The following is a 15054-nucleotide window of genomic DNA, read 5'->3' as shown; positions in this document are numbered from 1 at the left end:
GTACTTGTACCGCATACTTGGCCTGGATCCGCTTATTCTCCATCCAGCAGTGCTTTCAACACATCGAACGCTTGCGCCGGGTTTTCTATTTGGTCTCGCAAAGCCCAGATCAAACCCAGCAATTTACTTGTGACCACAAGACACCACTGGGCATTTAGGGTCAATTGGTTTCGTAGATCAAAAGAAACGTTGGTCCCCACATTCCCCAACAACTATGTCTGATATCACCCCTGCTTCGAGAACGGGCCTAATTCTCTCTGCTAATGCCGGTTCTTCTTCGCTCAAGATATCTCTCTATGAACTCGTAGGCGACAATTCAGAGTCGCCCAAGCTGTTGCTGACTTCGTCGATCTCCAATATCACTGCCCCACCAGTCAAGTTTTCGTTTGCACCGTCGGAAGTCTCATCGACGCCTCAGATCAAGAATGAGGAAGTTCCGGCCATCACAGAACATGCATCCGCCTTTGCCCATTTTCTCGACTCGCTCGAGTGCAAGGCGAATATCGACAAGAACAGGATTGTTCAAGTCTGCCATCGCGTTGTTCACGGCGGGGACTTTACTGATCCTGTCGTCATCAGTGACGAGACTTATCAACATATCGAAAAGCTATCAGATTTGGCACCTTTGTATGTAAATTCACGCAATACTTATCATTACTAGCTCAAGTTTTACATAGGCACAACGGAGCCGCTCTTGCTGTTATCAAGGCCTGTATCGCCGTCCTTCCCAACGCAAACTCGATCGCGTTCTTTGATACGGCATTTCATCGCTCAATCCCGCCGCATATCGCAGGCTATGCCATTGATCAGACAGTCGCGAAGAAACGAGGTCTAAAGAAATATGGATTTCACGGTCTCAGTTGTGCGGAGAGGTTTCCGTTCCCTCTTCCTTATCATCGCTCACACAGTCGTAGATGCGTTCATACTGCGCGCTGTTGCGCAATTTCTCAACAAGGCACGCACGTACCCCACTTTATGAAATTGCGAAGATCGGCTAAGCTAATTTTAATTAGCCGCCATCCGCGCTCAATTTGATTATACTCCATCTCGGCTCTGGCGCGTCTGTGTGTGCTGTGAAAGAGGGGTGTTCTTACGATACTTCAATGGGTTTGACACCACTCAACGGGCTTCCGGGGGCAACGCGTTCTGGCGCGATTGATCCCAGTCTCATCTTCCACTACACCAACAAAGCGGGAAGGATAAGTCACGATCCCAAAGTCGCTACGCAGCTCCACGTTACCCAGGTTCGTTTCCACCGCGATATTTAACATGTATATCCAATATCGCGTGAAATCCACAGGCCGAACATATCTTAAACTCCAAATCTGGATGGAAATCTCTGACGGGAACGACTGACTTTGGACTCATAACTAGACGCGCGAAGGAAGGTTCTGCTGTCGATCAACTGGCTTTTAATCTCTTCAAAGATCGTGTTTTGAACTATATCGGCTCTTACCACTTGAAGCTTGAGGGTCAGGTTGATGCGCTCGTTTTTTCAGGGGGGATCGGGGAGAGGAGCGTTGAGCTCAGAAGTGCCATAGGAGCCAAGTTAGAATGCCTTGGTTACTCTGGAGTGGGAGACGCCAATGAAGACGCCGATCATAAGGAAGGCGTGGTCATTGATGTGAGTAGAGGTAACCCGGAGACCAAGAAGATTTTGATATGCCGCACAGACGAGCAGGTAAGTGCCTCCCCCGTAACGTGTACTTTACACAGCTCAAGCGTTTATACAGTTCGAAATGGCAAGACAATGCGCGCAAAGCGACAAGTTCTGGGAGCGTGTATAATATCACCTGTCGATCTGCTGTAATACTCCTTGTTTCACAATATACTGTATTGAGCGCTAATCGTTTTTCACTCGTACTGTGTTGAAGTCCTTCCTAATAAGCTCAACGCCATGCCGTCGCCATTGTCCTGAGGGTGAACGTTGTGATATAACTCTCCTTCCTCTTTCCCTCTGCGTTTTTTCTCAAGGTACAGGAAGGAGGCCACGAGATGATCGAGCCTTGTTGAACTTGCGATGTCACGATCGTATATCACTAAAGACGCCGGTGAACCTCGTGGCAGAGAGCTGCTAGGGGGGTGTTGTTTGTGAAATTTGGCGACAGGTGATGCGATGTTGCCGGAGTATAACTGTATAGTACGCGTGAGCTGTTGCGACTCATTCACTTGGCGTATTCATACTAACTGTCAAGGATAGACCAGCTGAGTTCCCCTTCCATTGATATGCTTTCCAGGTTTGGTCCTTGAAGGACACAGTCCTAAAAGCACCGTGGCCAATACATTAGCCTCTCCCTCCGGAAACTGCGTGCAAAACACGTACGTGTTGAAGGGATTCAGACTTCTCTTCAGCCAGCTCGTGACGGGAATTGGGATATTGTCTACGAACGATACCATATCCGGCCTGTACCTATGCCATTCGAATGAGGCAACAGTGGTCTCCTCTCCAACAGTCGATGGACTATCTATCGGACTAGCTGCCCTTCGTACCAGGGTTAACTGATGTTTTCGTTGTTCGATGGTGTCAACGCTGTAGTACAGTTGACCGGTGTTTCCGTCGATGATATCTGTACGTGTTGGATCATCTGGTTGGAAAATGAGCGAGAGCGCTGGACGAGAAGTTTCGAAGGAATTGTCGATTGATTGTGACCGTACGGACATGAGGGCAGCTGCTTTACTTGACGCATGAAGGGAAGCTTTATGATAATCCTCATGTTCAAACCGAGACGAGTCATATGAAGTGATGTCCGTGCAACTATGTGGTTGATTGATCATGAGAATGAGGCGCTGTCGTGAGGCCTTCATGCGGTATCGTTGGGTTCCGAAATGAGGGAAAGGCGCCGACTGATTTAGGTTGGGCCGAGTAAAACAGAAGTGAATCAGACGGTGATGCCTAGTACTGCAATAGCATTGAGAGCTTCATCTACCAAGCCAGGTACATACATAACAATAATCGTCAACGATGCGATCAAAACAAAGACGTCCTTACTATCATATATGGGCCTCCTCTAGATCCTGCTCCGCCAGCTCTCGTATCCGGTAATATACATCATTCAACTCTAGATCACCCAACGTATCGCACTCGAATATATAGTCTTGCACGATGCTCTCAACCTCGTCAGCCGGCATACCCGGCCATCTTGATGAGACTTCGTCTGCTGTCGGTATTATGAGGGATACATCCGGGATGGTCTCGTAGCCATCAGGTTGATCGGTTTGCGTAAGGATGTGACAAAACGTGGCATACAGAGCCGTGCTACGGAAGCGTTCACTGAGCTCGCTATCAGAAACATTAGCTGTTTGCCGAATGGTGTTCCAGCTAAGGAATAAGAATATAAGCATTGAGAAATTTGGCGCTGGTTAAACACACTCGTCATGGATATATATCCGTCTCCACACAGTTCTGAAGGCAGATGTTTTTCGAGCACGAGGAATGTTCTACCGTCACGATTATGAGTCTCGCATGAGCGGTGAAAAATCTTCACAAACCTGAACTCCTGCGAGTAAGTGAAGTGCCATGGCAAAGTCACCAAGCGTCTCATTGTTATCTTTGAGAGACAATACGTCTACCGCATCCTCAACTGACAGGACCTTTCCTTGCAGCACATTCCGGACAAGGTCTTTAAATATCTACGGCGCCGTCAAAACACTTTTCAAGAAAAAAACTTGAAACACACCCGCGTCAATGCCGGCCGATCAGATAGACGAGAAGCCTTTTGCTTAATGATTGCGTTTGTCTGGCTGTCAAGAGATTGTCGACCCTTCAATGTCTCAAGCACAGCGTTAAACTCTTCAAGCAGGCTCTCATGAACGCTGACGAAATCAAGTCCATCATGGAAGGCTGCAAAAATCTGTCAAAACTGTGGTCTTGACACATGACGTCAATGACAAACCATCCGAAATGTCCTCATCGGAGGGCGCTAAAGTTTCTTGTTCATGTGCAAGATGCGACAACTTGCCGATACTAAGCATGAGCTAAAGGTAAAGAATGAGTATATGTTTCACAAAGAAACGACTCCGTCCTACCTGTTTTGAGGCTAAATTGGTCGCTTCGCCCGACTCAACCAGTAGTGCCCGGGCTGCGGCCGCGTACCGTCCGTGGCCCAAATCATGAATCCATGATATTAGCGGATTGGCATTATCAGCGAAAAACTTGTCCATATATCCTGTGTGGGAGTCACTGAGAGAGAATAACACTCGCAATTCGCCTTATGTCATGTCGTCAGCGCCAGACTGGTTCGGCAAGGATGTCCTTACCATGCTGGATATACCACCGATAAAGCTCAGTCGCAAACTCATCTTTGTATAGTTCGATATAATTCTGGATTCGGGGCGCATTCGGATTTTGCTCGGGGGGATAAACGACCTCCCTGTGGCATAATGCCGCCAAACTGGCGAAATCACGATATTTCTCGGCAAGAGAAAATGCGGCTGTTGCGTGTCCGTTCTTTCCTGTTTTAAGACAAAAATTAGAAGGGACATGAATTCGTTTCAAAAGACACTTACTCAAGGTCTCTAGCACCTCTGGCCGCAAATGGGTGAAAGTGTTAAGAAGGATGCTTCGCTCCTGCTCCACCCCTGTCTCTTCGGACCTGTATCAAGGTCAGTATGAGGCTATTGTGATTTCAATAGGGCAGACCTCGACAAATAGTCTAGCCGTTCTTGCATACATGCAAAGAGTATGGCAGCAAGTTCAGGCAGTTGTTCTGTTGTTTCGTCTTCCGTTATAGCACGCCCTGCACCCGCTATCACCGATTCAACTAGCCGTGTTGTCGCATCAAACAGTCCCTGGACGACATTAATGACATTTACGTCGCTTGTCCATGGGTTTATCATAGGGGGGTCAATGCCATAGACTCCCTTATTATATTCCCGGTAGTCGAATGCCGACCTCAGCACCGTCTGCCCGCAGTCATTTGCTGAAGGTATCCGAAATGAGAAGCAACTCACCAGTACGATACGATTGGCCTCAGCTATGAACCCTCCTGTATTCCCACCTGTGGCTTGTGCGAGCTTCAGTGTTATGTCAGGTATCCGTTGAATCAGTACTCCGATGTCAGCTATGCGAATGCGGAAAAACGTCCGTATCACATCTTCGTGGTGACCTTCTTGGATATCATTCATGTAGGACAGGACAGTATCGTGGAGCACACTATGACTTGGGTGACTCGTGCTACTCAACGTTATTTTTACTGGTGTGAGAAGGGCAGTCAATTTTAGAAATCATAATTGACAAACCTAAGAAAATCGTTGTGTTGCACCCACAACTGATGGGAAGCGTACAGTTTTTCTGCATCTGTCGCTAGGTTTTGCCGACTTCTTTGAGATATCTGTACTCAAACAAGCATGTAAATGGAATGTTTCCAATAAACCATCCCCACACAGACCTTTCCGAGTACGGCATTGTCATTGATGAAATGTATCAAAAAGCTGAGACGTTCCTTGCGACTTGTCAGGTGGGCGCTTAAATCGTGATTTCTTTGTACCAGGATGGGATCTATGAATGCATTGACGAGTATTCTAAAGCCTGACAGTGAAGTATTTACCTGACTGCAATATGGCTTGGCTTAATTGTTCGGCACCTCGCATCAAGCTTTCTTCATCAACATCAGGAGGGAAGGTAAATGTCAATGGGTTCTACAGGAAGTTGAAGAGAGTAAAAATCTGATGAAATTGTCGCTACTCACGTTCGTGAGGGAGCCATATAATACTGCCTGCGTCATGACAGACTTGATCGAATTAACCGGCCCGGTCCTAGGGTGAATGAGCATCCATTGAAGGGGAAACATTAACCAACGTACTGTGCGTTTACAGTCTTGACTCTGTCCATGTCAATGTGAACTTTCATCATGGTTGCCGCCGTCAGTATGAGGACAGCGCTGTCTGAATGTGTGATGCCAACACCCAGTGTCCGGTCCGCCTTAGATTTGAGCTCCAGCCGATCTTTGTATTCAGACTCTGATAGAACAATTAGTCACGATAGATGAAAAGACGAGCGGACTACGCTACCTGTGGCGCAAAGAGCAATCGCATCTCCAAACTGGATGACTACGAGTTTTCCGTCCTGGATTAGCTGCAATCTAGGATGCATAGGAGCTCCGGAAGACGAAGTCTGTCGACGTTGCCACAATCAATCACACCGGGTCTGTAGAGATATAAGAAAGAACTCACGCTTTGGTACGGAACACTTCTTACACTGTCCACAGTGAATGCATCGTTGGACAGTGTAAGGTGAATCAATGAATAAATTCGCCTGATTCCACTTGTATCCATGTTCATATATATGTGTTCTTCTTCGCCACCGGCATACGACAGCAAAACGACAAGCCTCCCCTGCCTAAGATGATACGATGAATTCAATCCCTCTCATATGCAAGCAGATCAAATGTCTTACCTATCAACTGCGATGTCCAGCAACTCCAGATCCACGTTTGCATCGTCTTGTTCCACGCTATTTCCAAAAGCGTCCCTCAGGGCAGCCCTAATAATTTCTGAAACTTCGTCATCACGAATAATGTCCTCCCAGCCCTCCGCCTTGAGCTCCCATAATTGTATTCTGGTGTCGATCAAAGCCCATATTTCTCCTCCGTCAACGGTTGCGCGACCAAGGGCAAGGGCGCTGATATTCCCAGGTTCAGAGATCAGAGGCGTCTTAGATCCAGAAGACACGAAAAAAGAAGAATAAAGACGACTGAGCGACAGAGAAGATGCCGGACGCGCGAATGTGTGAGACGCCAAACGCAGATTCCCCCCAGAGTATGTCAACGTAAGTCGAAAAAGAACACCAGAGGTGGTCGAGGCAATATAGGTCTGGGGCTAATGATAACTCTATTGAGTGAACTGTTGCTGTAGTCAATAATGATGTGTCTTACATCAACGCGAACTAAATTTGTGACGAGCTCGTCCGGGGAGAGGCTGAGCGTAACAGATGAAAAGTGGTCTCCACCTGCAAGGCCAATGCCGATACTGTCCCACATTCGTATTTCCCCGGCAGGCGACATGAGGATAAGGCCAGGCTCGCGCGCGGTACTGTAGCTGCTGTAAGGGATGAGGCCATAGAAAGGTGGTGATGTCTGGTTGGAATCTTCAGGACAACGAAAGATGTAGCATGTTGGCGTTCCCCTAATGGCCTACAAAGAGAGATTACAAGGAGAATCAGTTAAAGACGTTGGCAGACGCACCTGTGAATGCTGCCACACATAGCATGTCTGCTTCGAAGCCACCAGAGCAAACCCGGTCAAGGTATCAATTCCACCAGTATATGTACCACCGTAAAAATCTGCTGCAAAGTTAGGGGTGATTCCAAATAAACGGTCGAAAGAACGCACCCGCGTGCTTTAATACCAGCAAGACTTCGGTTGGCAAATTAGCATAGAACGACACGGCCAGTTGCTCCGACTTGGCCAAGTAAGAGACTCCGGTGGACCTCACTGTAGTCTTGTCTGAAGACAGGGAATTCCTGTCGTCGATATCCATGGCAGAATCAACGGAGGCGCGCGATTCGTTGATAAAAGAACCGTTGTCCGACGCATTGATCGGTGTACCTAGTCGACTGTTATTCACGGGAATTTTTGCGTTCCCCGGGGACACGGGCACATGACGTAGACGTGCTGAGCGACGAGGGGCTGGCGAAGGTGAGAATGTCGCCATTTTGGAACGGAGGTTGACCGAACAAAGTTTTTGTTGGGACAAGACAAGGCGACGGTGTTTGCCGATGATTGCCACTTTCATCAATTCAAATTGTTCTGTAGCTAGTTCAAATTTACAGTATTCAGGCTGTACTTACTATCTCCTTCGCTTCGAATACAGACAAGATATACTTAGATAAACTTTCTGAAGGTTCGAGGGTTGTTGGGCTTCTTCGACGTAGATATCTCTCACCGAAGAGATCTTTTATTGGTTGTGTTGGCATTGCAAGTCAAATTTCTCCTTACAGTTGCACCTTCATAACTTTAAACAAACGGTAACATCCTTCTTCTCATCTCGAATAGGCCTCCTTGAGTAATCCCAAGGCCTTCTGCAAGTTACGGCATTAGCTTTGTACAACTTCTGTCAGAAAGACATACCTCATAATGCGGTAACAACGGCGAAAGGTTTTTGTCCGAAACGCGAAGTCTTTTGACTTTGTCTAGATGGTCTGCATCTTTTAGCATAGTCTTGAAATACCGTGCCTGGAAAGGGGAGGAAAGCAAACAAGCTCAATGGTAATAAAAAGGACTCGCGAACCTCTTGCTCTTCGACCAGTGTCCATGCGTCACCGTGACGTCCAGCTCGCGCGGTACGGCCCACACGATGCACATACTTACGAATATCAACAGGGGCATCATAACTAACAACATGAGAGACATGCTGGATATCAATTCCCCTAGATATTAAATCCGAGCATACGAGTCTGTTGACAATGAATCAGTATGAGATAAAGTAGTCAAATGGAAAAATGTCCAACATCTGGATTTCCTGGGCCTTGAATTTCTCAAGGACCGACCTTCGGTCTGCTGCCCCAAGATCGCTCGAGTAAGGATGAATGACGATAGGCTTGTAACTACTGTCATGATCGTTTGCGCGAGACTGTTCGAAGTATTCGAACAAGCGGACCAGCCGTGTAGTAGACTCGGCAGATTTAGTGAACACGAGACAGTTAAGTACACTGTGGGCATGAACGAGATAGAAAAAGTGCAGAGGCTTCTGGGACGACTCGCACACGATCATGTGCTCCTGATGAAACGAAAGATATAAAATGTACAACAACACTTGACAAGATAAACTTACAGTGAGGGATTCTGGCATTGTAAATTGTTCCATGACCATGTCCAAGAGACCCGAGCTTGCGTCTTTCCCAGATCGGCTGCTGTGGACGATAAAATACTTAGGATCTCGAAGCTCCAAGACCGCAATCTTTGAAGGGTCGCGCGTTAAGGTAGCAGAGAATAGGAGCTTTTGGCAAGAAGTTTCTTTTGGTTCATAAACATAGTTCGGTCCATCGAGAATAGAGCTGTGAAACGGGTGGAAAGCGGGAGCGATTGCATTGTGACATGGAACCGGGACTGGTGTATCAAAATCTGGCGTGTCAGGCAAGTATCCTCGGACAGATTTTGATGGTCGTGTTGCCAGCAATACCTGAGCAAGCCAGTCTTGAAATGATTGCGCCAGAAGACGATCCGCTTCGTCGATGACCTATAAAGCGGATATTGATGAGAACATTCACCACTGGAAAGCTTCAGACGAACTAGATATCGTAGGTGCTGGAGAGTGAAATTAGGTGTGTCATTCATATGGTCAATCAATCGACCGGGTGTACAGATAAGCACGTCAACTTTGCTGGATCCGCCTTGTAGACTGATAAAGGGATCGTATCATTGACTTCCCTGGAATGTGTTGGACACTCACTTGCTTGTCCTATCGGCGATCAACTGAGATTGTTCGTGCGAAAACGAATGCTGCCCAGTCGCTGTACCAATCTGCATTGTCGTTCGAAGAAAGCTATAACGGGTAGGACGATGAACACTGACCCTCAGTCCACATCCTTTAGCTACGGCTTCGAACGTCTCTTTGACCTGGTTGACCAGATCGCGGGTAGGGAGAACGACGAGAGCTCGTAGACGAATGACTATTCGACTTGAAAGCGTCTAAGGGCTTGATTAGTCACGCAACATACACCGTATACCATTGACGACCTACTTCCACAATAGGTAGAACGTATGCGAGCGTCTTCCCACTCCCCGTCGGCGCTGAAACACATACATCTCTAGGAGGACTGTGCGGACAATATAACGCCCGTTTTCTTGCTTCCTTGGGTAATAAAAATGGCAGTAATGATGTTTGTACTAGTGCAAAGATTTGGAACGCGTTCAAGAGTAAAGAAACAATGAATCAGCACACCTGCAAATAGATGAGCTACACCAAGCTCATGCAGCCGCTTCCGAGAACGTTCACTCAGACTAGTTCCGCCATCATTTTCGCCGCCGAGTGGAATAGGCAGACTTGTTGATGGATCTATAAATTCCGCGTCAACCAGAGCTTGGTCCAATCCTTGAAGCGCAAGATCTTGGCGTGAAGGAAGATTTGGCAAGGCAGGCAAAGGGAACAACGGGAGCGTTCCAGGTGTAGGAACGGAAACAGGGTCGGGGGCACTCGATGTGATAGGTACTTGTTCTTCATCAACATCCATGGTACTTTCTTCAGGCGCTTCCACTTTCCGGCGTTTCTTAGGCGGTTTCAAGGATTTTGGGGTCTCCTCACGCGGTGCATCCATTTGAATGTCTTCATCGTCGTCTTCCACTTCTTCGTTGTCCTCCCCTTCATCCTGCGAGGTCTGGTCTCGATCATTGGCTTTGGTCGGCTTCCTTGTTTTTCTCCGTTCCCTCTTCTTTTTCAGATATCTTTTTTTGGCCTTGGTTTTTTCCTAGGAATACTAGATGATGTCAACAATTCTTATTCCGGGAAGGGAAGGACACTAACTTTGGGTTTCAGAGCGCCTGCCTTCGCGACTTCAGTCATTGATGACGACTGGATAAAAAAATCAAACACAACTTGAGAGGAAACAAGTGCTTTATAGAACGTACCTATACGTCTACTTCACAAAGTAACGAAAGGTCAATTGAAAGAAAGTCCAAAGAGAGCAAAGCAAGAGTGTCACGGAGCCACAGTCACGCGTGACTTTCACGACCTAATCGCTTGAATCACAACCTCATTTCCTCAATTTCCTTCTATTTCTTCGGATACAGGCAGTCTACTTCGCCATGTCCTCCTTCTTTGGAGCGTCGACGTCCACAACTGCGGCAAACAGCAGTAGTACCGACAAAGATCTTGAAGTTGCTGACCCCCCGCCAGACTCGATTTCATCGTTGTCCTTCTCTTCACAAGCGGACTATCTTGCAGTTGGCAGTTGGGATAATAGTGTACGTGGTGATTTAGCTAAGAAGTCGCGTATTTAACTCTCTTTTATCAGGTAAGAGTCTATGAGGTCGGAACCAATGGCCAAACGCAAGGGAAGGCGATGTACCAACATAACGGCCCAGTTCTAAGCGTCTGCTGGAACAAGGTATGTCCAGTATATCTTTCTTTTCAATCTCCTTGTTGACACGATGGGTGGAACAGGAGGGGAACAAAATATTCTCGGGTGGCGCTGATAATCAAGCTAAAATGTTCGATGTAACGACTGGTACAGCCATGCAAGTGGCTCAGCATGATGCTCCTGTCAAAGTTGTCCGGTGGGTTGAATCACCGAATATGGGAGTATTGGCCACTGGGAGCTGGGATAAAACGATCAAAGTATGTCCTTGGACGCGTGTTCTGGCTGTTGTGATGTCTGACTCGGTACAGTATTGGGACCTCCGCGCTCAACAACCCGTGGCCTCAGTCCAGCTCCCAGAACGATGCTATAGTTTCGATGTACAATATCCTCTTTTGGTCGTTGGAACAGCTGAGCGTCATATCCAAGTCTTTAGCCTCAACAATCCTACCACGCCATACAAGGTATCGTGTCTTTTATAGGATCTTGACATTGCAATTGACATGGGATAGACCATGGTGTCGCCTTTGAAATGGCAAACACGCGTTGTGTCCTGTTTTACAGCGTCCCAAAACTCAGGATTTGCCGTTGGTAGTATTGAAGGACGAGTGGCTATCCAGTAAGTTTTGTTCCGCGTCATATACCTTCAAACGCTGACTTGGGCTTAAAGATATGTGGAAGACAAGGATAACGGGTAAGGTCTTCGCTTTTTCCGAAAGAAGCTTGCTGACGATCCATATGTAGAAGCAATTTCTCCTTCAAATGTCACCGTAAGGACACAGTGCCCAATTCAAAAGACCAGGGAATGGTTTATGCCGTCAATGATATATCATTCCATCCGGTGCATGGAACTTTTTCGACATGCGGTAAGTTTTTCGGCTGCTATGCATAAATACATGAGCTTGTTTCTCATGCTGTTATCAAGGCTCCGATGGCTCCATCCACTTTTGGGACAAAGACGCTCGCACTCGTCTCAAATGTAATTCTAGTCGCTCTCCATTACGACATCTCTTGCTAATGTCTGTTGTAGCATTTGAGATCAGCAAGGACTTCCCCGGACCGATCGCTTGCACAGGATTCAATCGTAACGGTAACATCTTTGCCTATGCCATTTCTTATGACTGGTCCAAGGGGCATTCGGGTATGACACCTGGGCATCCCAATAAGCTGATGCTGCACGCTTGTAAGGACGAAGAGGTCAAGAAACGTCCCAGAAAGTAGCGCTTGTACGATATATGTTTCCATACAGTAATAGCAATCTAGCTCTGTCCTTTGTTTGGCAATGAATGATTATTTCCGTCCCCATGATATTTGTATGGAGGTTTAACGCAAAGAGATATACATTGGAGGTTAACGAGCGAAGTGCAGTATATAGGTAACATATGCGATATAAAATAAACTCATGAGTACGTTACCAGACGCCTTTATTGAAATCAGTTCTGCCGAAGTACTCCTACAATACTACAACACTAAGGATAACTTTGGGAGCAGCCAGCCATCATCAGCTGGCATCCTTGGCCGTGATTCGAACTATGAAGACAATTGTCCCAATTAGACTGAACAGGCTGATAAGGATCAAGCAAGTGCTCGCCCATTTCATCTCTGTTTTGCGCCTTAGTAAGCCCTCGTTGGGGATTAGTGCCTCAGGTTTTGATGAGAACATCCATGGAAGAATTTGATGCAGAGGTGAAAGGAGTGCGAGGGCTCTAATTATCCATGAGGGGGGAAATACTAGAAAGAAATCAGGTTATTGAGGCGTGTCGATGATCGGGAGTGCTGAACGTACAAAATCCGAAAAGACAAAGATACTGGACCGATGAGTAGGACATGCAAGCAGGGGCTGTAATAGAACTATAGGGTGGGGGCTCCTGATATTCGTATGGAGGAGGGGATACGCTGGCGTCTCCTTGTTTTTCGGCGAAGCACTGAAGGTAATTCAGAAAATAACGCGACGGTAATGATACTGTGAAGTGACACACCTGTTGAGCACCAGTCTCTACATCGATATCAACTTTCGAAGAACTTAGGCATCGGTCCATTATCGATGTCTATGGACGGATAATGTAGAAGAGAAACAAACGCTGGCGATTCATTCGGAGACAGAAGACAGGCTGTTATCACCATGCCCTGAAGGGTCCCGAGCGCCCTAATATAATTGAATGAATCTGATATGTGACATTACTTACTGAGGGCGCTGAGATGGCAGCGCGCAAAATAGCGGACAACTAGGAAATTTCAAATAAGCTTGTCTGGTTTTGCATATTGAAACACGGTTGTTGCGAGGGGTACATACGAAAACAGCTGAAAACAGACGCTGAGTTAAATTAAAATGAACATTCGACTTGCAACTAACCTGCAGACATCAAATTTAGGAGACTAAGCTTAAGTCATGAAGAAGATTTTACCGTCAACGATGTGGTGTCCAACGGTGCCCTACCAAGGTATCCTCGCATTGTCAACAGTTAAGCGTGTGAAAGAGGCGCCCAACGAGACACGGATCACGGAAGAATCGGCGCAACCTGAAACCCATCCTACAGTGGAGTTGCAAAGTATACGTATATCAAGATCAGTCTTCAAGGTCGCAGACATAATTTCTTGCGCCTTCGAGTATAACAGAGCCAAGTCCGTGAACAATAAGGACGTCAGTCATGAAGGTAAGAAACTGCGATAAAATTGGGGGATATTGTTAGCGTCGACGCGGACCAGATCTACTGCGCAACGCTGAGTTTGAGGGTACGTTTGAGCCCCCAAAGAAGCTCCAGTTCATAAGCTCGGTAATGTTTGTATCTTTCATGGAAAATCGAAAGTGCTGGAGCATCGAAGATCTGATAGTCAAATCAGTAAGACAATACACTTCCTTCGAAATCATGCAACCTTCAATTTTGTCGTCATGATACTTAGCAGTTATAGTATATGCAGGGGAGGGCCAAGAATGGCGTACTTGGTCTGTAATTCGTAAGACATTTCAAGAATATTGCGGACAGACTCGAAGACGGTTCTCTGGTTTTCTCCGCTGAACCTGTCACGGAGGACCGAGTGGGCCAGGCAGTTTATCCGCGTTTCAAGGTATTATAATAAATTTACTAGTGCACCCGTGCTCAGCCCTACTCGGAGGGAGTACGGGAGAGTACAAGACCTGTTTGGCGCCTAGATGGTCTTCGACTTCTGCCGCAACGCATCTCACAGGAGAGAACTGCGGGGAACTCGTGAACTACCTTTGGGGTATTAATGTTGAATTTTCGCTACTGGTATAGTATTCATAGGTTGCACTGAACTTGGCTTGGTGCTTCAAGCTTCAATGTTAACTTCGAACTAGGGTCTATACTTTAGCACAAATGAGCATCAGATTCAATAAATAAATCTTTCCAGTATTGCGTGTCACTTACACGGTCAAAGGACCCATATATACAACTGGGTCCACTCGCTGTCTGTTTAGCCTGCCGACGGGAAATCAGAGAATCGTTGGCCCCTAATGGTGGAGACGCGGTACATTCTTAATCTCACCAAATTCGTGGACGAGAGGAAAGGGAAGTCAAGGCTCAAAATTGTCAGCTTGTGTTCGGAGGGTAAGAAGCCGGGTACTATGCTAGATCGGAGAGATCCGGTCCATGAGCTGGAGTGGCTGTGTCCACTGTCCTCTTTCAGCGTCTTCGGCCCTAGGTCACTAGTTTCTTCCGAGGTCCGGTCAATCCTTTTGACTGACATTTAGCGCTTCACATTCACCGTCACTACCGCCCACCATTCATATGCGATGTCTCGGAGCTCAGAAGTGGCTCGAACTCACCACCGAGAACTGCTTCCGGCGATGCTATCGTACCAGAGGCTGGACGACTGTCCTTGTTGTGCAGTGGACTCACTGCCGTTGTCATCAATGAATTTGAGCGCAATGCGAAGGCATCGTTTAAAGGGACTGTTGGTTACATGACGCACTTTCTGCTGCTGCTCTCGTGAACCTATCCTGGGACTCAACGTCCCCGTGATATGGGCTTCCATAAAAGAATCTAAGTCACCTGCGTCTCTCGCCGGCACTAGTCCAGAGGCCA

General features: G+C 47.1%; 6 protein-coding genes across 6 annotated transcripts; 2 read left to right on the top strand and 4 right to left on the bottom strand.

The window, feature by feature from the left end:
• Positions 1-114: 114 nt before the first annotated feature.
• On the top strand, positions 115-1787 carry EV420DRAFT_1661825 (acetate and butyrate kinase; the record flags this gene model as incomplete). Its single annotated transcript, XM_060478925.1, has 5 exons — positions 115-627; positions 678-963; positions 1014-1244; positions 1301-1681; positions 1734-1787. Exons 1-5 carry the CDS (start codon positions 215-217, stop codon positions 1785-1787), a joined length of 1365 nt encoding a protein of 454 aa, XP_060339609.1. The 5' UTR covers positions 115-214.
• Positions 1788-1854: 67 nt separating this feature from the next.
• Positions 1855-2661, bottom strand: EV420DRAFT_1634233 (uncharacterized protein; the record flags this gene model as incomplete). The annotated part of the gene is made up of 3 exons (XM_060476293.1): positions 1855-2133; positions 2189-2261; positions 2324-2661. The coding sequence occupies 3 exons, from the start codon at positions 2659-2661 to the stop codon at positions 1855-1857; spliced, it is 690 nt and encodes a 229-aa protein (XP_060339608.1).
• Positions 2662-2991: 330 nt separating this feature from the next.
• EV420DRAFT_1634232 (Non-repetitive/WGA-negative nucleoporin C-terminal-domain-containing protein) lies at positions 2992-7650 on the bottom strand (the record flags this gene model as incomplete). The annotated part of the gene is made up of 21 exons (XM_060476292.1): positions 2992-3319; positions 3371-3438; positions 3490-3630; positions 3678-3841; positions 3894-3975; positions 4027-4208; positions 4258-4452; positions 4507-4592; positions 4640-4902; positions 4951-5173; positions 5239-5330; positions 5388-5497; positions 5547-5637; positions 5688-5754; positions 5802-5958; positions 6010-6112; positions 6172-6337; positions 6395-6816; positions 6873-7130; positions 7182-7279; positions 7329-7650. 21 exons carry the CDS (start codon positions 7648-7650, stop codon positions 2992-2994), a joined length of 3618 nt encoding a protein of 1205 aa, XP_060339607.1.
• A 328-nt stretch (positions 7651-7978) lies between these two features.
• On the bottom strand, positions 7979-10497 carry EV420DRAFT_1616299 (DEAD-domain-containing protein; the record flags this gene model as incomplete). The annotated part of the gene is made up of 11 exons (XM_060475109.1): positions 7979-8017; positions 8067-8171; positions 8227-8392; positions 8447-8715; positions 8770-9174; positions 9228-9336; positions 9388-9458; positions 9510-9626; positions 9679-9824; positions 9880-10402; positions 10459-10497. 11 exons carry the CDS (start codon positions 10495-10497, stop codon positions 7979-7981), a joined length of 1989 nt encoding a protein of 662 aa, XP_060339606.1.
• A 147-nt stretch (positions 10498-10644) lies between these two features.
• EV420DRAFT_1496782 (Poly(A)+ RNA export protein) lies at positions 10645-12317 on the top strand. The gene is made up of 9 exons (XM_060470902.1): positions 10645-10898; positions 10949-11041; positions 11098-11271; positions 11323-11475; positions 11524-11630; positions 11682-11705; positions 11756-11877; positions 11937-11990; positions 12042-12317. The coding sequence occupies exons 1-9, from the start codon at positions 10740-10742 to the stop codon at positions 12230-12232; spliced, it is 1077 nt and encodes a 358-aa protein (XP_060339605.1). The 5' UTR covers positions 10645-10739; the 3' UTR covers positions 12233-12317.
• A 195-nt stretch (positions 12318-12512) lies between these two features.
• EV420DRAFT_1472972 (uncharacterized protein) lies at positions 12513-13050 on the bottom strand (the record flags this gene model as incomplete). The annotated part of the gene is made up of 3 exons (XM_060469096.1): positions 12513-12742; positions 12798-12936; positions 12991-13050. The coding sequence occupies 3 exons, from the start codon at positions 13048-13050 to the stop codon at positions 12513-12515; spliced, it is 429 nt and encodes a 142-aa protein (XP_060339604.1).
• Between the last annotated feature and the right edge of the window lie 2004 nt (positions 13051-15054).

Source organism: Desarmillaria tabescens, assembly GCF_030435595.1.
Source record: "Desarmillaria tabescens strain CCBAS 213 chromosome Unknown EV420scaffold_1, whole genome shotgun sequence".
NCBI lineage: Eukaryota > Fungi > Basidiomycota > Agaricomycetes > Agaricales > Physalacriaceae > Desarmillaria > Desarmillaria tabescens.
Note: the sequence above shows the minus strand (reverse complement) of the source record. Positions and strands in the feature narration are given on the sequence as shown.